The following is a 24223-nucleotide window of genomic DNA, read 5'->3' on the forward strand; positions in this document are numbered from 1 at the left end:
CAAGTTTTTGATGGATCTTGTCGGAAATAGAATGGGATGGGGTCAATGGAAAAGAGAGAGAAAAAGGCAAAAAAAAGGATCGCCGGGAGTGGTATTTTTTGGCCAGATTTGGCCCATTTTTTGGCTGACATATGTTGTGACGTTGTTCGTCAGTCATCGATTTTTTGACTTTTCAGTTGCAGGGGTATTTGGTCATCAATTTTGATCGAAATTTGAGAACGGATGATAGTCTATGGTGATTTCGGGTGAAAATTTCGTCGAAAAAAAAACAAAACCAACTCTGGATTTTCTTTCTGTTCTCTCTATCTTTTCCGTCACTGGTTTAACCCCAATTTTGTATATCCGTTTATCTATCTGTGTATGGGTGTGTGAAATCAATGTAGTGTGTAAATTGAAAGTCATAGTATGTGATCATTCACTATGTGTGCATGTAATAGTGTATCAATTTTCTTTTCATATACTTTTCCCTTTCTGTTCTAAATTTTAACTCAACACTAATAACACAATATTTTCATTCTTAGTATGTCTATATTCAACCATATAAATATTCGGTAACTTAATCGTATAACATATAATATCAGAAAATTCATGTAATTAATCAACTAGATATGTCGCATGAGATCACTAAAATATTTTCATTCATGTTTGTCCAAAATAAAGTTTACAAAATAAATTATACATAGAACCCGTGATGAAGTAAGAAATCGTCACCAAAAATCGTTACCGAAACTCGAATGGAAATTCAAAATTCAACTTCTATGCTTTTATTCTCTCTTTTCCTAATCTTTTATCTGACTCTGTGTTTTTCTCTTTTTTGATCTTTTTTTTTGTCTGACTTTTGAGACAGTGTCTGATAATGTCCAGTGTAGAATGTACGTTTTTTTTTTTTTTTATGTTGTAGAGTCCTTAAATACAGGGTCTTTTAGGGGGAACAATTACAATCTAATAAGCGAGGGGGATTTTAAATTTTGAAAATAATATTATTATTATTTTATCTTTTTTTTTTAATTTAAAAAAGATAATAAATATAACAAATAAAAATAAAATAATAATAATAATAATATAATATAATAATAACTAATTAATTTTTACATTTAATAAAATATAATAAAAATTTAAAAATAGCCAACAATAAATATAATTAAGATAGTACTAAAACTACTAGCTTATTTATTTTAAAAAGAAACATATTTTTAAAAAATTTTGTTTTATTTTTTTAAAATTTGAATAAAATAAAATAATATCCTAAAATTAACTTCATCTAGTTATTTATTTTTTAACTAAAAATTTATTAAAAATAAAATAAGAATTAAAATAATATTGGATCAAATATAAATATTTAATATCGAAAAATATATATATTACACTCGGAGAAGGTCAAAAATCACGTGTCTATATTTTGCCCCTCTTTGTTTGAAATCTCGAAGAGTTTTCATACAAAGAAGTAGGCAAAGATATAATTTTTGATCCTCCGATTATTCAAAAAGAATATAAAAAGAAAAAAGAGATGTGATCGAGTCCTGGTTTTGGACCCCCTACATATCCCGGGTTATAAGGACATCCGGTCACGTGTAGTTCAAAGGTAAAATGGTCATAGAACGAGTTACAGATCGAGTGAGGTTCCACCGAATTTTCGGTTGACGACTTCTCCTTTTACATTCACATGAATAACAAAAATAAAATTTAAGATACAAGTGAAAGATCCTATCTATTCAGCTATTCTGGAATCTTGACTTGAATCTTCATGACTTCTCAAATAGTGAGATAGTCGTTATTCTGAGTTGAACTTGAAACACAAAATGTTCCTCCTCGTTGGCTTTTGACATTAGAGAGGAACTTGACAATTGATTTATTTTTCAGATTTTCTTCTGGTTTGAACTTGAAAATCTCCATCCTATTCTTCAAGTGGGCTCCTGACCTGCAACTGCTTCACCCTGTTCTTTAGGCGGACTCCTGGACTTCCTTTTTTCTTCATCCTGTTCTTCAGGCGGGCTCCTGGACTTTCTTTTTCTTTACCTTGTTCTTCAGGCAGGCTCCTGGACTCAAAGTAAACAGTAAAATAGAAAAATAGCATCCCATTCTTCAGGAGGGTCCTGAGCAGAAAATAAATTCCCATTCTTCAGGAGGGTCCTGAGCAGAAAGTAAAATTCAATAAATACGAACAGAATGTTTGCCCCAGTTTGTACTTAGAAAATTACTCGACTAAAAGATACGTCTTATAAGAATCAAGAGGAATGACTCGACTAAAAGGTACGACTAATAGAAATCAAGAGAAATGACTCGACTAAAAGGTACGTCTTATAGGAATCACTGGGAGTGCCTCGACTAAAAGGTTCATCTTATAGGAATCAAGGGGATGACTTGACTAAAAGGTACGTCTTATAGGAATTAAAGGTAATGACTCGACTAAAAGGTTCGTCTTATAGGAATCAAGGGGATGACTCGACTAAAAGGTATGTCTTATAGGAATCACGAGGAGTGACTCGACTAAAAGGTTCGTCTTATAGAAATCAAGGGCAATGACTTGACTAAAAGGTACATCTTATAGGAATCACGAGAAATGACTCGACTAAAAGGTTCGTCTTACAGGAATCAAGGGGATGAATCGACTAGAAGGTACATCTTATAGGAATCGCGAGGAGTGACTCGACTAAAAGGTTCATCTTATAGGAATCAAGGGGATAACTCGACTAAGAGGTACGTCTTATAGGAATCACGAGGAGTGACTCGACTAAAAGGTTTGTCTTATAGGAATCAAGGGGATGACTCGACTAAAAGGTATGTCTTATAGGAATCACGAGGAGTGATTCGACTAAAAGGTTTGTTTGATAAGAATCAAGGGGGATGACTCGACTAAAAGGTACGTCTTATAAGAATCAAGGGAGTGCCTCAACTAAAAGGTACGTCTTATAGAAATCAAGGGGATGACTCGACTAAAAGGTACGTCTTATAGGAATCACGGGGAGTGACTCGACTAAAAGGTTCGTCTTATAAGAATCAAGATGAATGACTCGACTAAAAGGTACATGACTCGACTAAAAGGTACGTCTTATAGGAATCACGGGGAGTGACTCGACTAAAAGGTTCGTCTTATAGGAATCAAGGGGATGACTCGACTAAAGGTATGTCTTATAGGAATCACGAGAAGTGACTTGACTAAAAGGTTTGTCTTATAGGAATCAAGGGGATGAGTCGACTAAAATGTACGTCTTATAGGAATCACGAGGACTGACTCGACAAAAAGGTTCGTCTTATAGGAATCAAGGGGATGACTCAACTAAAGGTACGTCTTATAGGAATCACGAGGAGTGACTCGACTAAAAGGTTCGTCTTATAGGAATCAAGGGGAATAACTCGCCTAAAAGGTACGTCTTATAGGAATCAACGAAAAATGACTCGACTAAAAGGTAGGAAGTGCGTCTCCTAGGGGTTGAATTATTACCATAATTTGATTATCAAACCTGTGCAACAATATTGTTTTCTGCATTTGTGGAAATAAGGCGTTGCAACCCTTGATATTTATGCTCTGAAGTCCTTAATTTGAAGGTAACATGTTTTCTGTTTCATCAAAGAAAACTTGTGAGTTCAAAAACATGGTGGCAGGTTTGTGGCTTTAGCTTCCGTGGAAATCACTCTTGCTCTCGTCATATTTAACCTTGCTTCCAACCATTAGCATCTGTCACCGACTTGCTGCATCGTTGACCCAAACTCATATTATTATAAGTGACTCTGAAACAAACACAGTATCGTTGCTTTTCCATGATCCTCAAATAAACCCTTTAAACCTTGGTATTTTCATGAGTTTCCAAACTCGTCTGTTGACAAAACTTTTTTTTTTTGCATGTCTTATTTCGACTTACAATCATGTCTCTTTCACGTGTTGACTTTTTGTCTTACTTTATGCAATTGAAGAAGCTAGTAGCCAGTTTTAAAATCTTTTCTCACTTATTTGACACAGACTCAACTCAAAGACACGAGAAAAATGATAATAATTTTTATTTGATGACAAAGATACCAAAAAAAATCGAAAATAGAAAAATAAAAGAAAAGGGGAAAAATAATAGGCATATTTAAAAAAAACAGAAGAAAACTTATTTGGATGTGGTAGCCGATTTCAACAATCATGACATGCATTTTGAATTAAACAACGTGATCTACCCGCACTAATCATTATCAACTTTTGTCCACTTATTGAACTTGAAATTGAGTCAATCTTGGATATGCTCCCTCTAGATCACAATCCTCCTTCGGCTAGTGCACCTCAATGGATTTTTGCCAACGCCTATCTCATTTTTATTTCTTTCTCAGTTCACTGTCACCTTATGGTGCCTAAAAGGATTTTCACCAACAAGACTCTCTCATTTTTACTCATTCATCATTTTTTTCATTCATTCATCATTTCTTTAAAAGTAATGCCCAACATACGAAACACCATGCACCCATAACATGTTTAGCCTTGACATTCTCAAAGATTGATCTGAAGGTCTTTCTTTGATTGTAACTTGACTTTTGGAAAAGGTTAGAAAGAAAGGGAGGCATGTGGCTAAAAAATTTACATAATATTGGGTGAAACATACAACTTTTGGAATCGATTTTTTTAAGTAAATAAACTTTGCCCCAGTTTTATTTCATTCTGGGTAATTTGAATTTTCTTTTGGTTGGACCGAACCCTAAAGTAGGGCTGCCTACGTATCTTGTCATAGCAAGAATCAGGTCAAACATAGTTTAGACAACTTGTTCTTTTGCTTGATTTTCTTTTTTTATTTTCTTGACTTTTCTCTTTAATTTTTTATTTTGAGAGAGAGAGAGATATTTTTTCTGACTTCATTTTTTCTTGACACTTTTCTGACTCTATTTTTTTTCTTGACACTTTTTTTTATTTTTTTTATTTTTTTCATACTCTATTTTGATTTCAAAAGAGAGATATAAAATAAATAAAACAAAAGCTCAAAAGGGATAACAAAGGATGACACAACATTTGGATAGCAGAATGAGATGCCTTCGTCATATCAATCCTTAAAAACGCAAGTACATAACATGCAATCTAGGAATGGAACATGAAGATCATACGCATCTTTTCAATATTGATCGTGACTAAGCACATGCACGTGTGTCACTTTTTTTAAACTTGTAAACCATACAGGTCTACTTGTATTGTACTTTTCTCACAACAGATGACTCTTTTTTTTTTTAGCTAACTTCCTTTTGCTTCTTCTGATAATAGAAACTATATATCCTCTGGTTGATTTCATTAAAAAAATGCTTGAGTTGAACCTTCTCATTGAAGATTAAGTCATTTTTTATTAGCAAAGTGATTGCCTCAAAACATTCAAGTGAGGATGTAACTAGATCCCCAAAACATCTCAACACTTACTTTTCTTACATTTTTTTCAAGTCTAGGTTCTTGATCGAATGTTTCAACATTAGATTGGGTTTTAAGATCTGGCTTAAAAGTCAACATGCTTATCATATTACTAGAATTACCATAGAAAGAGCTCTTTGAAGGAAAAAAAAAAGACGATACATATTGAGAAATAAAAACAAAAAAGACACACATTTTGTTGACAGAAAAATAGAAAGGTTTGAACAAAAACGACAAGAAAATCAGAAAAGATAGGTCCTAAACTACAATCCTAAAATAATTCGAGTAACAGAAAAGAAAATAGAACAAACTACTAGACCTCTTCCTAGTAGGGAGAGGGGTAACTTCTCAATTGCTCAACCTGACAACTTAGCCACTGATTTGTATATCAACATGACTAGAGCTTCCACCACGATCAGACACATTCATTTCAACAAATAAGTTCTGGGTCCCCATACTTGACTCATTGTTTCCCACATATCGTGCAGTACCACGTGCTGGCGAAGAACTCTGTGGGACGATTGAGGTGCCAACGTTTTGCACCACAATCAATTTTTCTTGAATCATTTTCTCTATTTTTCTTTTCAAAATACGATAATTTTCAACACTGTGATCTTGCATATTAGAATGATAAGCACATCTTACATTAGGATCAAGAGGTTTAGAGTGTGGATCGAGAATATACCCGGGGATGGGAGTAATCATGCCCCATTGCCTTAATGTCTGGAACAAACCGGTATAGGACTCCCCAATTGGCGTGAAATTATCCTTTGCCTTCCTCCTCATTGCAAACTCTAACCTTGGATGAAACTTAAATTTAGAGGCTCCTTGATAAATTTGTGAGTGTCGAGGACGATGCCGAGGGTCCGAGGCACTCCATTGTGGATAGAAAGACGAATGAGCATACGACTGTGCATTGTTCAAAGGATATTGAGGAAGTGGAATGGAATTTCTTGGATTTTGGAGAATGGAACCTTGTTGCATGTGGTTGTATTGATCTAATATGTAAGCTCGGGATTGAGGCTGACAGTATTGGTGGGTTGGACCTCTCAAATTCTGTTTTGGCCCTGGCATGACAATAAATGTGTTTTCCTTCTTCTTTTCTTTTTCAATTTCTCTTGATCGATTGCAGTATCGTCTCAAATGATTCACAAAATCCTCATGTCCATCATGTTTCTTAAATTTTGATATCTCAAAGCTTTAAAGAAGGTTGACACTTGAAGACATGCCCCAGTCTTTAATAGTGGGGAACAGAGGAGGAGGATGCCCACTAGCCCAAGCTCGATACATTTCCATCATTTGTTGCCTTAGTCTCAAATTCTCTTCCTTTAAACTTTCATTTTCATGACTCTTTATTTGATCCATAAGGTCACTCTCTATATCCTTATTGGACACAGTTAAACCTTCTTTAGATTTGATGTGATGCAGAGGACCAACCAAAATACCACAAACCAACCACCTTAAACTAACTGTGTAAGAAATAACAAAGGCGTCAGAATGCAATATTTTTTTTAAAAAACTCTTTTTCTTTTATCTTCTTTTTTAAAAGATCACCGAACCCTATGAGGGCTACCTACGTATCTCACTAAGATGAGAATCAGGTGTGCGTAGTTCTCGAAAATTGGAGATACGAAGAAATATAGTTTTTTTTTTTTTTTGAATAATGAGAAATTTATTTATTTATTAAATAATTTTTTTTTTCATTTTTGAAAACAACTTCTTCTTTTTTTAGTTTAAAAGGAAAGACAACCATTTTTTAAAAGATCACCGAACCCATTAATGACTGCCTACGTATCTCAATAAAATGAGAATCAGGTGTGCGTAGTTTTTAAAAATTGGAGACACGAAGAAATATACCTTTTTTTTTAATAATGAGAAATTTATTTATTTATTAAATAATATTTTTTTTTCATTTTTGAAAACAACTTTTTTTTTAATTATTTTTAGTTTAAAAGGAAAGACAACCATTTTTTAAAAGATCACCGAATCTATTAAGGACTGCCTACGTATCTCAATAAAATGAGAATCAGGTGTGCGTAGTTCTTGAAATATATGTCGTAAAAACTTAGCCTTATGATCCCTAAAAATTCAGGGTTGTTAAGAGTTTTATATTTTTATTTATTTTTTAAAAACTTAGCCTCATGATTCCTAAAGATTCCGGGCTATTGAAATATATATATATATATATATATATATATTTGTAAAACATTAGTCTCATGATCCCTAAAGATTCAGGCTATTAAGATATATATAAAAATTAGACCTGAGAATTAGAAAAATAATTATGAAAGTAATCATATTTCAAAATATTTTCCAATAAATCTATGAATAATTTTTCAAAAGATAGGATCGTACCCCGAAAAAAAAGCTTCCTACGTATCTCAATTAAGAGTGAAAATCAGACCCTCGTAGTTCATGAAAACCGTAAACTATTCATGAAGACCGTAAAACTATGTTACTAAAATTTTTCCTTTCTTTTAAAAATAAAATTTTCTTTGAAAAATGATTCACTAAATGTGAGGATAATTTATCTTTTGCATTTTAAAGTTGTCTAAAGCCGGTCAACAAACAAACAGCCTTCCAAACAAATGTCAAAGTGCACGTAGGATGCACATGTTGGTCTTTATAAAGTAGGTCACCTGTCCTAGACAGACCCGGCTCCTGTGTCGAGTCCCGCTAAGTCAAATGTATATGATGCAAATAAAGCGACACCTAATAGGGATAACCAGATTCTGAGTTTTCAGTTCTTCTAAGTTTAAGCTTAAATAGGGATAGATGTCTAAACTGGCTTACCCGAGCGGACACTTAAGCCGGGGAGGGGCAACTTGGTCGGTAGTAGGGCAACACCGCCTTCGTTGTTGATCTGAACCCCGCTTAACATGTGTGACTATAATCCTTCATCAGGTGCCTTGACACTCCAGCTATCTCAAAAAGAAAGTAGGATTTTTTATGGTTTTTCGGCAAGTTTTTGATGGGTCTTCCCGAAAATAGGATGGGATGGGGTCAACGGAAAAGAGAGAGAAAAGAGGAAAAAAAAGGGTTGCCGGGAGTGGTATTATTCTCCCGAATGGAAACTCAAAATTCAACTTCTATGCTTTTATTCTCTCTTTTTCTGATCTTTTATCTGACTCTGTATTTTTCTCTTTTTTGATCTTTTTTTTAGTCTGACTTTTGATACAGTGTCTGATAATGTCCAGTGTAGAATGTACGTCTACTTTTTTTTATGTTATAGAGTCCTTAAATACAGGGTCTTTTATGGAGAACAGTTACAATCTGATAAGGGAGGGGAATTTTAAATTTTAAAAATAATAATATTATTATTTTATCTTTTTTTTTTAAAAAGATAATAAATATAATAAATAAAAATAAAATAATAAATAATAAAATAAAATAATAATAATAATAATAACAATAAAAATAATATAATATAATAATAACTAATTAATTTTTATAATTAAGAAAAATATAATAAAAATTTAAAAATAGCCAATAATAAATATAATTAAGATTGTACTAAAACTATTAACTTATTTATTTTAAGAAGAAACATATTTTTAAAAATTTTTGTATTATTTTTTTTTAATTGAAATAAAATAATATCCTAAAATTAAATTCATTTAGTTATTTATTTTTTAACTAAAAATTTATTAAAATTAAAATTAAAATTAAAATAATATCGGATCAAATATAAATATTTAATATCAAAAATTATATATATTACACTCGGGGAGGGTCAAAAATCACGTGTCTACAATAGTTTACAGGTGGTAGATAAATTTCAATTCGCTTTGAGAATTTTTTCTTGTAAATGTTAGGTTTAATTAAATAAATTTTTTATCTTTACATGTTCAAAAGATGTTGAATTTAATTATTGTATTATTTTTTATTATTTAAATAAATACCCTATTTAGTGTAATGCTTGAACTCATTAAAATGAGGTACACGCGCGAGGCCTGTATACCTAAGCTAGTACTAATAAATGAACATATTTTGTAAATTAAGTATAAATGTACATATAATATACATAAATATATAATTATATAAATAATCAATGTATATATCTTGGATAGTGCCTATAACTAACGTCGGTGTATGTATATATATATATACTAGTTTAGGTGTACGCGTCTTGCGTCTGTATCTCATTAAATTAAACCTCACTTTAATAAGTTCAAACATTACATTAAATAGGATATTTGTTTAAATAATAAAGATAAATATAATAATTAAATTTAATATCTTTTGAGTATGTAAAGACGGAGAATTTATTTATTAAACTTAATCTTTACCAAAAATATTTTTAAAAGACGATCGACATTCATCTACCATCCATAAATTGCAACAAAACAATACAATGATAGAGATATCAAAATAATATAATTAAATCTAATATTTAAACACAAAAATTTTCTCAAAATCGTCCGACACTCATCTATCACCTATAAACAATGACAAAATAATACGATAATAGAGATATCAAAATGATACAATTAAATCTAATCTTTACGTAAAACAATTCCTCAAAGCTAAACTATGAAACTAGCTGCTTGTTTTGAGGCTTAGAGAATACAACACCTACCCTAGATGGTGTTTGGATTTCTAAGTGCTCCTTAGGTATTTTGAATGTTGATTGTCAATGGTATTACTTCACGGTTTACCAAAAAAAAATAAAAAAATAATACAATTAAATTTAAATTTTACTCATATAATTTTCTCAAAGTCGATCGAGATTCAGCTACGAACGGTAAACTACCACAAAATAGCAAATTAATAGAGATATTACGATAAAACAATTAAACCTAACCTTTATCTAAAAGAAATTTTCAAATCTGACCCATATTCATCTAGCATCTGTAAATTAAAATAAAATAATAAGATTATAAGGATATTAAAACAATATAATTAAACCTAACCTTTACACAAGAAATTTGTCTGAGCGAAAATTATGACCCTAAAGAATGATAATTTTGAATGAAGACAAAGAAGATATATATATATACACACACATGTTGAATTCTATATGCTGACAAAAACAGTGAAGAAGTTGCGGATTAGAAAATGAAGCATCCACCAATCAAGACTTGCAATCAAATCAAGTTAGATGAGCATCAATCATATTTTTTCAATAGACAAACCGATTTGTTCTCTAGTTTAACGTAGATCTCAATATTTATAGAAGTATTTCCTTAATAGAGTTATATTTTAAGAGTATTTTTTCGATTGAACCTACCATATATTGTAGGAGTCCCATAAGGAAGTCTAGTTAATATAATAAAAAATAATTAAATAATAAATTAAAAAAATAGTGAAAAGACAGTTTTGTCTATGAAGAGTTTTTCAATGAAGGACAAAAAGTTCAAATCACTTAAAATATAGTGAAAAGACAATTTTGTCTAAAAAAATTTTTTTTTTTTTTAATGAAGGACAAAAGGTTCAAATCATTTTTCTAAGGATATTTAGATTTTTAATATATTATATAGATTATATAGATATATAGATTATATAGATATATAAATATAACTTAAATTCATCTATAAATATCACTGACACTTATCGATTAGCTCGTGGCATAATATTCAACTTTTAATAGAGAGATAGACAAATATGGCAAGACTAAGCAGAGGGTTGGTTATGGTTATGGTAATAGTGGCTGCAATTCAACTTTGCAGCCACCAGCAGGCGGAGACCACGGCCACGGCCACCGCCAGCCTCTCGTGGAGGGGACCTTGCAGTGTGGAAGCTAGATTGAAAATAGAAGAATGCATGAAAGAAGATACTGATGCTGACATTGACAGATGCTGCCCTATATTGCACAGCCTCATTGATAATAGCTGCTCTTGTTGGTTTCACGCTATGATAACTGACAGACAAATTGCCACTCGTTGTTTCACTCACTGCGACATTGTTCGTCCATTATGCTCAACTGCTGATCAAGTATGTATGCTTCTTATTAATTAAAATGACTGCCTCCTTAGCTTATTATGTATGTTCTCCTTATAGTAAAATTAGCTAATTATAAATTAATTATAATAATATCCTATTGTTGTGCGCTAATTATTGGTTTTTACAGGTGATGTGACAAATATCTTGCATGAGACGGAGGAAGATTATGGGATAGTACCAGTATTTCTATTCTGCAAGGCTATGTTTGTCTTTGTCGACGTTTGTTTACTTGTTAATTTTCTAATAAGTACTCTCTTGGAGCAACGGGGTTGCTTCTATTTCCGTTTTCGTGTGTTGCTGAAGTTTTAATGCCTTGCATTAAGAAATAAGAAGCGGTCTTGTTAAATATGCAGTGATAACGAGGGTTTTAACTTATGCGTGTGTATATATGTATATATATATATAGTACTCTTTCCATTTCATTTTATACGAGATTATTTGCTGTAACTTTTGTGCACGCGCTATAGTGTCTTTTCATGTTTACGACATGAAACCAAGAGATCTATGCTCTTTGAAACTAGCAATTAAATATTCCGCACGATCAGGTAAATTTGACTTGCTATTGCAGGTTACTTAATTTCTTACATAAAAATTAAAAAAAATAAAATTGAATATCTGAAATAGTAGGTCAAATTTATTTGATAGTTTAGAATATTTTGTAGTACTTAAAAAAAACTTAAACTCCTAAAAGAGCTGAGCCCATCTTTATTGTCACACATCCATGTTGATATTTTGGCCTTTTAGAAAAGATGTCATCACTTCAAAGCTTCTTGCTTGGGCTGGAATTTAAGAAAGAAGTTAGTTAAGTGGGTCGAAATTCTTCCAGCAATCAATCAGTCAGCCCAGCCAGTCCTTCCCACACCCCAACCCCAGCCCCCTATGGATTAAGTGGGTTGGTCCTGTCCGGGCTCAAGTGGGTAGAAGGTAGATAGGGCAGCCCAACCCAGTTGACAGATGGGATTAATTTTGAAGCAAAAACACAACAAATTCTTGTTATCCCTTGGAACCTGGTCAATACTAGTATATCTTATTACAACTCATGTGACACCTACTACTACCAAACTATCCTTTTCCTAAAGGTAGTTGGTTGAACGTTCGTATAAAATACAACTAACGAGGATGCAACAAACCTTTTTTTTTTTTAAAAAAAATAATAATTAAAAAAAATCTCCTCCATCCAACAACTGAAAGCTCCATAAACTAAATGAAAGGTGAAGAAAAAATAACTTTATTTCTTACAACAATATGCACACAAAATTAGCGCTCATGAACATTAATTAAAAAAGGGAACAAAAATAACAGCTGAATTAACCCGGATATATAATAACAGGAAATAAAATTAATAATGATGCAAATTAAAGCACTGCCTCTCGCCTAGCACATGAACGCAAACAAAGCTCCCAATACAACTGAAACTCCAACTACAAACTTGTTCATGTTGCCAAGAACTCCTGTTGCTCCATTAGGCGTTGTTGGTGTAGACTTCGTGGGTGTATTGCCAACGCTAGGGGTAGTAGGTGTGGCGGGTGAGTCAGAAGGAGTTGAAGGAGTAGTTGCAGGAGTTGATGGAGTAGTTGGAGTTGAAGGAGTAGAAGGGGTGGAACTATCTTGGACATTGATAGCCAATTTCATGCCACCTTGACAATGACCAAAAGTAGGACAAGTAAAGTACATTGGACCAGCTTTGGAAAGTTTGATAGTGGTCTTTCCATCATTGTATGACTTGATGGCGTTACCGGTGTTGCAGTTGTCGTAGTCATCTTTGCTTATTACATCCACTCCGTGGCTTCCGCCATAGTTGAACTCTGATCATTCATTATTATGCAAATTCAATTTTATTTTAGTATAAGAAATAAAAATGGTAATTGAGAAATTAAACTTGGTTAATCACAATAAGGTAAGTTAAAGATATAAGGAGTGGAAAATAAACAATATGTTGTCAATTCTCTCTCTCTATATATATGTATGCATAGATCGTCAATTTGATTTCCACACTTCAAAAATAGCCTAGTAATTATGTTTAGTTGATAGACAATACCACTAAAAGATGTGATGTGATAGTTGAAAATTGAAATCACTGGATCCTACTGTTAACTAAAAGTCTCAAGTTCTAGACTTATTAGGAGTAAAACGTGTTTTGATAAGAGCTATTTATCTCTCTAGTGGATCCATCTGACACACATTTAAATTAGTTGAATCAATAGGTTTAATTTCGAGTAATGAATGCCCAAAAAACACAAATTTATAGAAGTTGAAAGACTAACCAAGGGTGTCACCAACGTTGAAGGTTTCACCAGCAGCCCAAGTGGTGTAATCTCCGGACTGAGTCCATCCCCCATCCCCTCCAACGACGTGGTTAGCGGCAAAAGCCACCGGAGAAGCAACAAGAAGAAAGAGGAGAGTTGCTACCGCTGACATTGCCATCACTTAATTAGATTAATAAAATTTCTTTCAAAGTTAATCACAATGATAATTGATGTTGATCAAGAGTAAATATATATATAAGAAAGAAAGAAAGGTACACATTTGGCAAATGATGTGAGCGTTACTTATATAGAGAGTTTAAGCTTATGAAAACTTTGAATGTCATGTAGTTCAATGTTAGAAGTCACCTTTTAAAAAAAAATTAAAAAAAAAAAGAAAAGAAAAAATACCAGAGTTTTATTGCTTGTGACATACTACTACAATATTAAACATGGGATTTGGTACTTCTACTTTCCCATGTCTACCTAATATTTTAGGACATATTTGAATGTCTGTCTGTGACTTTGTGGCGTCCAAGTATCGTGGCATTACCCCTTCATTTATCTTAACCTTGGAATTTAAGGTTTGCTATTACTTGGCTTTCTCGCTACAAAATATAAAAGCTTCGTTTTAATCAATAATTTGATTCATAAAAAACATACATAATAACCCTTTAAGATTTTTTGTTAAGAACTAAATATAATGATGTTTCTCTTTTGCATGTATAATAGAAGTTGTTCTCAACTTAATACTATCAATAGCTAAGTTAGAGAGGTGATTAGAATTACAGAAAGTCTAAGTGGGCATGGAATAAATTGTCAAATTTAGAGGGTAATAAGATATTATACGTTAAGCTAATTACGTGATGGTAACTATAGATTATTTAAGTTTAGTACTATCAAATAGCTAAGTTAGAGACGTAATTAGAATTACAAAAAGTTTAAGTGGACATGGAATAAATTGTCAAATTTAGAGGGTAATAAGATATTATACGTTAAGGTTTCGTGATGCTAACTATAGATTATTATTTAAGTTAAGAACATGAAACTATGGGTACTACTATTATTTACAGCAGACTTTTTATTATTTGAGAATACATTTGAAAAGGTGCCACCTAATTAGTACTAATAAAATTATCATATCATGCAGAGAGTAGGTTTTGGCACAATGAATAAAATACATTATATTGATGAAATTTGATAATGTATCGATCTGAGAAAATGATTGTCACGTATTTGACTTAAACCAATCAATAGTATATAATTAATTCCATTTTGTTGGTTGGGTTTGTTATTTGTTAGGCCATGCATTAGTTGTCCTCTAATCCAATCATAGATAATTGCTGTTTAATTAGTCAAAGGAACAGTTTACCTTTTCATATTATTTTTTTAGTTCTGCTTTTCCAATAATCTTTTTTTTCCATTAAGTTTTTGTATTTGTTTTTTGATTAGTGCCAACCAAGCGAACACGACGAATAATACGTTACTAGGTCAATTTAATGTTAATTATATGCCACCTTCCTGAATCATGGTTAGTTATAATTTATGAATATTCATATTTAATATGATGTATAAATTGTGCTCAATATATATAAGATAGTTTCTAACCACTCAACCAATGTTAGCTCGAAATCTTGAAATATTAACTCTAGAATTTAAAAAAAAAAAAGTTTCTAGATTTGTAAAATTCTTTAATGGTTTTTGAATTTATCAATTGTTTAAAGCAAAAAGAATGATATGCATTTTTTTATTATTTCTTAGGAAAAACTAGAACGCTAAAATTATTGCACGTCCAGTGTTTGTTCTCACACTTCACGAACAATAACATGGAAATGAGTTGGTTTCGATATGAATCTTTTCTGATTGGAAATTTGGAATAGTTGAGATTCTTTTTTATTTTATTTTTTTGCTTTAAGTTAATGATTGATGATAAAGAAAAATCATTAATATCCAAGTTAAATTCAATTATTGATAACGAACATAAGTGTAAATTTCTTAAAGAAATATATGTAAGCATAAAATGATGTGAGAACACATGCAAATAACTATAATCAATCAATTTAAATTGTACTGTGCAGAAGACATGTAACAAGTATCTAAGGAGTGGTAATTTAATTTAATATTACAAAACTTCCAAATATAACAATATGTTCTTCATTTTGAAACAGATTTTTTTTTTTTTTAAAAAGAGCGCACCAAATAAAATGGAAGACTGAAAATAATAAGATAAAAAAAAAAAGGACTCATTAAATTTGGGACTTTTCTCCCATAAAGCAAATGAAAAAATAATAGGATTGAGGAAAACGTGATGCCAAGTATTTTGATCAGTGGGATGAAATCTGTAAGAATATCCTTATGATTTGACTGCAGAACATGCTCATGGTAAATAATTAATAACTAAGACATACTTTTTTAAAGAATTTGTATCTTCTTTGAAACAATTTTTTTTTACTTGACATTGAGAAAAAGCCGAATATTGATTCCATCGGATAAATATTATAAGTATTTCGTATTTTATAAAACAAGAATCTTTTTTTTTTTCTTGAAATGACGTTCTTTCTTATAGCTTTATATTATGGTGAATAAGGAAATTTTTTGTATATTTTTATATAGATGCATAATTTCTAACCCTTTTAAGTTTTAAGTATGTAGTGTGGATCATAGAGAATAGACAATAGGGATAAGTAGGGAGATCTAGTACACTTGATTTCGACCATCCTATTTGAGTTCTTTAAGCCCCTTTTTCCAATTATATTGAATTTGGGGTAAAATTCAAGATGTGCCATACTTTTTTCATGTAATTAAAAAAAAGTAATTTTTCTAGAGTTTAAATTTTTATAAATGAAAGTTCAGGATATTATTAAGAAGTTTCACTTATAACAATTGATGAAACTTGATTGAACTTCTATGAACGGAACTTCATAATATTATCAAGAAGTTTCACTTATGAAAATTGATGAAACCGAATAATGACTATTGTTTAAAGATATAATTGGACTAATTCTTCTTGAACAACTTGAAGGAAGTCATAGATGGATTGGGCCATTAGTCAACAAAACCCGAAAATCAGAAGAACATCCATTTTAACATAATTATTATTATCTATTCTATCTATTTCTAATAACAGTGGTAAAACTGTCACATGTTAGCATCACAAAAAAATATTAAAAATAAAAATTAAAACAGCTTTTTGAAAAGCATTAATTATCATTATTAAAAAAAAATTATGGTGCTTAATAAATTTTAATCACCAAAAAATTAAAAAATTAAAGTAAATTTAAAAAAAAACGTCAACTGCCGTTATTAAAAATTAAATATTTAATAAAAGAAACTTATTATTTAAATAAAGCTAAATTCAAAAGAACCTTAATTTTTATTTTAATAGCATATGTAATTTAAAGTTTTAATTTACGTGAAAATTTGTTAACGTTACAACACATTATCCGCATATTTTCTTTATTATCTTCGCAATTAAAAATCAAAACAAGCATAGAAAATTGATTGTAAAAAATTAAAATGTCATAAAAATTTAATATTAAAAATAAAATAAATCTGAAACAAATAAAAGAAGAAAAAAATTGATTTATTTTTTGAATCCTTAACAAATTGATTCAATGAACTATATATATATAGAGAGACAAATGTTACTCCTACAAAATTCCAAGGAGAAAATAGAAATGGAAATAGGAAATTAAAATAACTAATAAGATAATTTTTTGAATTCTCAGGAAAATCAAATATATATATATATATATATATAAAATAAACCAAACAAAACTAAATTGTGGTTATAACTTCTCCAACTTTTTTCTTTACATAAAAATATCACGTAAGCTATTATGAGAGATAAACATAATTTTTTAAAAAATAAATACTACCCTATTTTTTCGTAACCTATTTCTGAGAGATAAATACATTTTAAAAAATTAATTATTCCCCTATTTTATCTTGCATTTTATTTTTAATATTTATCTTTGAAGCAAAAAGATAAAAAGAAGAGAAAAGAAAAAGTGATGTAAAGAAAATCTAAATCTAAATAAACTTAATCACAGTGCATTACGATTGAAAACTGATTTACTTATAATCAACTAAACCAATAAATTTACTTTTAAAATTAATTTAAAAGATAAAGATAACCACAATTAAAATAACCAACTTCCTTCCCACTATACTCCCACAGTTATCACAATCCTAAACTGTCTCAGAAACTAAATTTTTATTCACGTTAGTATATATTGATTGCATGTTTTCTGAATTGATACATTCTTCATTCAACTTCTTCTCCATTCACACTTGTAATTTATTCCCAGAAAATATTATTCCCACAAATATTCTATGAAAATATATGTACAGATGTGACTTCACCATTTTGTTGGATCAAAAAAATCTCATGCAAATCAATGCAGTGGAATTTGAAAGTTAACATTATTAATTTTCTATTCCATTTTCAAATATTTATTTTTTTCTTTGGAAAATTTATTGTTTTTATTTTTTGTTAACTAACTGTTTTCTTTATAATAACAAGCAACAAGTGAAAAAAGCCAATGCAATGTGAAATATTTTCCTTGAAATCTATACTTTCTCTTCTATTTGTGTATCTTTATTTTATTATTCATCGTAAAAACTCATATCCCTGTACAATTTTATACCTAAGATTTGGATGATGTCTTTTTTTTACAGATTTTCATATTAAGAAAAGCATATCTGAAAGCGGAGTATCGGTGGTAGACGATAGTGATATATGATTGAAATGCAAATCTATCAACCAAGAGAAGCAAATTTATATACAAATTATATATTCAAGAACGTGATGATGAGTTGAAAGCAAATTTATCAATTAACAAGATACGTAAGTTAGTTTGAGGGAAAATTCATACCCACAATCAAAGCGATAATTTGTAAATTAAAAAAATTATTTCTATGAATATTACACTTGAAGATGATTGGTAAGTTTCATTTATAAATATAAACGTTAGCTCTTCATACTGTAGCCTCTTTATATTATAATAAATAAATATGAAAGAAAAGAAAAGTAAACTTCAAGTTCAAGTTACAAGGATATTCAAGTATAAATTACTATCTATTGATAGATTGAATTCATATCAACAATAGTTAATTTATGGAATCCTATGTTTAATGGATATGATAGTATCCTTATACTTTAGAGTGAAAGAAAAACAATTAAGAGGTATGTACTTTCTCTTCTTCTTTTCCATTTATATTTAACTGTACATAGCATTAACAAGATTAAATGCATGTTATGTTAAGATGATATGATACAATTTATTTTTAGATGTGTGTGAATTATGCTTTTGGATGAATTGTTAATATGGTGGATTATGGTGTTTTATAATTTTGAAATCAAATTGTTGTTTTTTGGTCAAAAACAAAAGACTAACATGCACGTTCACATTAATTAGGAGTTGAATACTTCTCATAGTAAATCTTATAATACTCTACGTTAAGCTTTTTGTAGTACTGAAAATAGAAGTAGAAAGTTTAATGTAAAATTTGGCAATATAATTGGATAATTCTATCATGAAATGTTCTTAATTTTTCCTTGGACATTATGTAACTAATATTCTATGTTATCTTAGTAAAGGTTCAAAGATAAAATAGAAAATATAACATAATTTAAGTAATGATAATTTTTTTTGTTGTACAAATAGAATGGTAGATGCATGCTCTATATTTATTTAAATAAGAAGATATTACATATTTATTGTATAACCATAGAGTGTTTGATTTTCTTTCGATTATACGTATTCACGACTCGTATTTTCAAGACGTTTATGATGTTAGTCTTCCGAGGAAGACTTTGGCGTGATTATTGTGCAGATAGGCGTCTTTTGCATTCAAGTAGAATTTCTACTTACTTTTTTGTTTTTCTTTGAAAATAAATGTCATCACAAAAAATAATTCAAATTTTAAAAATTACTTGGAGTTACAAATATTACTTTTTGTTTATATTGAGCAAAGATTATCTACTTAATTAAACCATGTTTGGATGTGATTATGATTATTTATATATATATTTGGATAGGTAAGATAAAAACTTAAATTACTGAATCACATATGAATGAACTTTAATTGAATATTTTTATTCAGTAAAGATTATCTACTTAGAGCATGTTTAGATATGCTTAAACTTCTAAGTTAAAAGCTGTAAGTTAGAATCTCTAACTTATGTCTTTTGACTTATATTTGTTATTTCTACTTAAAAATAAGTGTTTATAAGCACTTTTTTAATTTTATCCAAACACTATAAAATTTTGTTAAAAACTATTTTAATTTAAAAGCGTCTAAAATAAGTCAATCCAAATAAATGAGATGGAGGGAGTATAATATCATTTTATGTTAGAAATAGACCTCTTAACTAACATGTCATATTGTTTATCTGTTGACAGTAAGTAATATTATGTTAAATATTTTAAACTTCATAAATCTAATACATTTAATTAATATAATTATAATTATAATTTAATCAAGTTCACGCATCGTGCAGGTACGCATACTAGTTTATTATTAATAACAAGGGTGGATCTATTTTGACAGAAACTCTTTATATATAGCTATATATATATACTGATATAGTCAAATATTAAATCTGTCACCCGTAATACCAAAGCACTATCTAGTGCAAGTGGCAAAGTGACATTTTTGTCGCGGTTTCGATCCAGATTGAAGCAAATAAGTTTTTAAAATTATTTTTTGTTAAAACATTATTTTTGTTGATAAAAATAGGGAAACAGCGTAAGCAGTAGTAGACTCCAGTTGACTTAAGTTAATACTTAATATTATTTTTTGACATTTTATTTATTTATTTGTTAAAAAAGTTATAATCTAATCTCTTATTTTCCTCATCAAAATAAAAAAAAAATTATTTTTAAATTATCAAAACATCGACTTTCTCTCTATACTTCAAGTTTGTTGCCTGCTGCTGCTCCGCTGCTTGTTGCCCGACAGATTCTCTATCGTCGTCGGCAAAAGGCTCACGGTCATAGTCTCATCCACAAGTCTGTAAGTTATTTTGAAAGATTATTTTGTTTCTCTTTCTTGAGTGTAGAAATCCAAATATAAAATTATCTTGATTTAGGAGAAACTAGAAAGTATTCTAATTTTGTGAACTGAGATGGAGAATTTTTTCAAGAAGGTTAATTATTCTCAATCAAGTTCTAGTAATCTCAATGTCAACTGTTCTTGTCTTATAAATGACCTCGATTTGGATTCACTTAAAGCCAATCCGGGAGAAAGAAGATCAATTTTTTATTATGATCCTCGAATACGAGATGAAGTCAGAAAATAAATATTATATTAAAAAAGGACCTTGTCAACCTATCTTGAAACCATATCCTTCAAGTGAAATAAGAGGTAGAATGTGACAATTTTTTTTTAAGTTGGTTCAAAGGTTCACATTCTAGTTGGTTGGAGTCAGGGGCGAATCTATTCATTGCCATGGGGGTGGCACGCCACCTGCAAACTTTGACGAAAACTCTCTTTATATAGCTATATATATACTGATATAGTCAAATATTAAATCTGCCACCCATAATATCAAAGCGCTATCTAGTGCAAGTGGCAAAATGCCTCTTTTGTCGCCCTTGGGTTGCGAGTTCTATCCTAGATTGAAGCAAATAATTTTTGTAAAATTATTCTTTGTTAAAACATTATTTTTGTTGATAAAGACAAAGAAACAGGCGTAAGCACTAGTAAACTCCAGTTGACTTAAGTTAATACTTAATATTATTTTTTGACTTTTTATTTATTTACGTAATTGTTAAAAAAGTTATAATCTAATCTCTTAGTTCTCTCATCAAAATAAAAAAAACTTTATTTCCAAATTATCAAAACATCGACTTTCTCTCTATACTTCAAATTTGCTGCCTGTTGCCTGACAGATTCTCTATCATCGTCGGCAAAAGGCTCACGGTCATAGTCTCACGTTATTTTGAAAGATTATTTTGTTTCTCTTTCTTGAGCCTAGAAACCCAAATTTAAAATTATCTTGATTTAGGAGAAACTAGAAAGTGTTCTAATTTTGTGAATTGAGATGGAGAATTTTTTCAAGAAGGTTAATTATTCTAAATCAAGTTCTAATAATCTCAATGTCAACTGTTCTTGTCTTATAACTGACCTCGATTTGGGTTCTCTTAAAGTCGATCCAGGAGAAAGAAGACCAATTTCTAATTATGATCCTCGAATATGAGATGAAGTGAGGAAATATTATATTGAAAAAGGGCCTCGTCAACCTATATTGAAACCATATATATCTTTCAAGTGAAATAGGAGGTAGAATACGATAATTTTCTTCAAGTTGGTTCAAAGGTTCACATTCTAGTTGGTTGGAGTATAGTGTGGAGAAAGATACCGCATATTATTTTTGTTGTTATTTGTTCATGAAACTATAGGTGATTTTTATGCATCAAAGGGCTTTAAGGGTTGGAATAAGGCTCTTGAAAGATTTCATTTACATGTAGGTAAAGTTAATAGTGTTTACCACAAATATTACAATAAAATGCTAGATTTGTCAAATCATCGTCAATCAATTCAAGTTGTTCTTGACAAACATTCTCAAAAGTCAAAAAGTGAGTACAAATGTTTGAAAGCTTCAATTGATGTGGCAAGACTTCTTTTGTATCATGAATTGCCTTTTAGAGGTCATGACGAAAGTGAATCTTCAACTAATCAAGACTATTTTGAAGATTTTTGTGACGGCATGGAGACAAACATCCAAATGTGGGAAATGTGATATTAGAAAAAGCTCCACAAAATGATACTTTGACCTTTCCTATGATCCAAAAGGATATTGTCAATGCTTATGCGAAAGAAACATTGAAAGTTATAATTGGGGACTTGAATGGAGATTACTTTGGTAGATGAATCCAAAAACATTTCACACAAAGAACAAATGGCTCTTATTTTGAGGTATGTTGATAGGAATGGTGAAGTTGTAGAACGATTTATCGGTCTTATCCATGTTAGTGATACATCGGCATGCTCATTGAAGAAAGAAATTTATTCTCTGCTTTTCGATCACTCACTAAGTCCATTCAAAATACGTGGACAAGGTTATGATGGAGCTATAATATTAAAGGGGAAATAAATGGTCTCAAAACTTTAATTATGAAAGATAGTCCTTCGGTATATTATATTCATTGTTTTGCACATCAATTGCAACTAACACTTGTTGTTATTGCTAAAAAATATTTGAAAGTTGAAGACTTTTTTGATCATGTTAATTATTAATGTGTTGAATGTTGTTGAAGGATCTTTTAAGCATAGAGATTTACTTCGTCATTACCAAGCCAAAAATTTGAAGCAATTACTTGAGTCCGGTGAAGCTCATACCGGACAAGGATTACATCAAGAATGTGAGCTTCAAAGACCGGGTGATACTCGCTGGGGATCACATTTCAAAACATTGGATAGCTTTCTTGTTATTTTCTCATTTATTGTTCATGTGCTTGGGGTGATTGAAATTGAAGGTTCTACCTCAAGTGATTGAAATCAAGCGGAATATCTTTTGACAAAGGTTAAAACATTCAAATCTGTCTTTATGCTTCACTTGATGTTGAAAGTGTTGGCCATGTTAAATGAGTTGAGCAAGATTTTACAAAAAAAAAAATTTAAGATATTGTTAATGCAGTAGAGTTTCTTAATATCTCAAAGAAAAGATTGCAAGATATGAGAGATAATGGGTGGAAATCTTTGTTGGATGATGTTTCTTCATTTTGTGATTCACATGATATCTTAATTCCCAAATTAGATGAACCTTATTTTCCTAGAAAGTGAAAGCGTAAGTGTTTGGATATTTGTTATTCGCACTATTCGCATGTTGAAATCTTTTGTGCTGTCATTGATGTGCAACTTCAAGAGCTTAATGATCCTTTTGATGTAGTGAGTAGTGATTTGCTTCTTGGGATGGGCAGCTTGAATCCTTTCAATTCTTTCTCTAACTTTGACAAAGATAGAATCATGACTTTAGCGAAGTGTTATCCAAATGAGTTTGATGATGGAAAGCTTCGAGATTTGAGTTATCAACTTGATACTTTCATAATTCACATGCGAGGTGGTGATTTCAAATTCTCCAAATTGCAAGGAATTCGTGATTTGACAAAGACATTGGTTGAGGCAAATCTTGTGGAGACTTATTCATTTGTTTATTTACTTGTGAAGTTGACTCTAATTTTACCCGTTGCTACCGCAACTGCGGAAAGAGCATTTTCTTTCATAAAATCCATAAAAAATGAAGTGCGAAATAGTATTGATGATCAATATTTAAATGATTGTTTAGTATGTTACATAGAACGTGATGTATTTGCAAATGTAAGTAATGATGTTATTGTTGATCGTTTTCAGAATATGAAAACCCGTCGTTGACAATTGTAATGAATTATGGATATTATGATATTAGTAATATTATTGAAAGTTTAAATTTTGTCATTTTATTACTGTTCTTTCTTTTTATTAATTGGTTGGTTAATTGTTCTACACATCAAAAAAATGAATAATCTGATTAATTTAATCGATAAGTTTACTTGGCACCCGAAGAGTTCAAATCCTGAATCCGCCTCTTATTTATAATAATATTAACTCGAATATTATTATTTTTAATTATTGTTGTTGTTATTATTGTACAAAATTCTATGACACTTTCTCCACCATGATAAATGAA

The 24223-nt window shown here is 30.4% G+C and overlaps 3 protein-coding genes across 3 annotated transcripts; 2 read left to right on the forward strand and 1 right to left on the reverse strand.

Moving 5' to 3' along the window:
- Window positions 1-10905: 10905 nt before the first annotated feature.
- On the forward strand, window positions 10906-11657 carry LOC107857218. Its single transcript, XM_016702153.2, has 2 exons — window positions 10906-11296; window positions 11433-11657. Exons 1-2 carry the CDS (start codon window positions 10967-10969, stop codon window positions 11439-11441), a joined length of 339 nt encoding a protein of 112 aa, XP_016557639.1. The 5' UTR covers window positions 10906-10966; the 3' UTR covers window positions 11442-11657.
- Window positions 11658-12517: 860 nt separating this feature from the next.
- On the reverse strand, window positions 12518-13975 carry LOC107845370 (uclacyanin-3). Its single transcript, XM_016689657.2, has 2 exons — window positions 13570-13975; window positions 12518-13110 (listed from the first exon to the last, which is right to left on the reverse strand). The coding sequence occupies exons 1-2, from the start codon at window positions 13727-13729 to the stop codon at window positions 12680-12682; spliced, it is 591 nt and encodes a 196-aa protein (XP_016545143.1). The 5' UTR covers window positions 13730-13975; the 3' UTR covers window positions 12518-12679.
- Window positions 13976-22456: 8481 nt separating this feature from the next.
- On the forward strand, window positions 22457-23928 carry LOC124886568. The gene is made up of 3 exons (XM_047395389.1): window positions 22457-22616; window positions 22815-23033; window positions 23423-23928. The coding sequence occupies exons 1-3, from the start codon at window positions 22457-22459 to the stop codon at window positions 23926-23928; spliced, it is 885 nt and encodes a 294-aa protein (XP_047251345.1).
- Window positions 23929-24223: the final 295 nt, after the last annotated feature.

The sequence above is a fragment of the Capsicum annuum genome, chromosome 8 (assembly GCF_002878395.1).
Source record: "Capsicum annuum cultivar UCD-10X-F1 chromosome 8, UCD10Xv1.1, whole genome shotgun sequence".
NCBI lineage: Eukaryota > Viridiplantae > Streptophyta > Magnoliopsida > Solanales > Solanaceae > Capsicum > Capsicum annuum.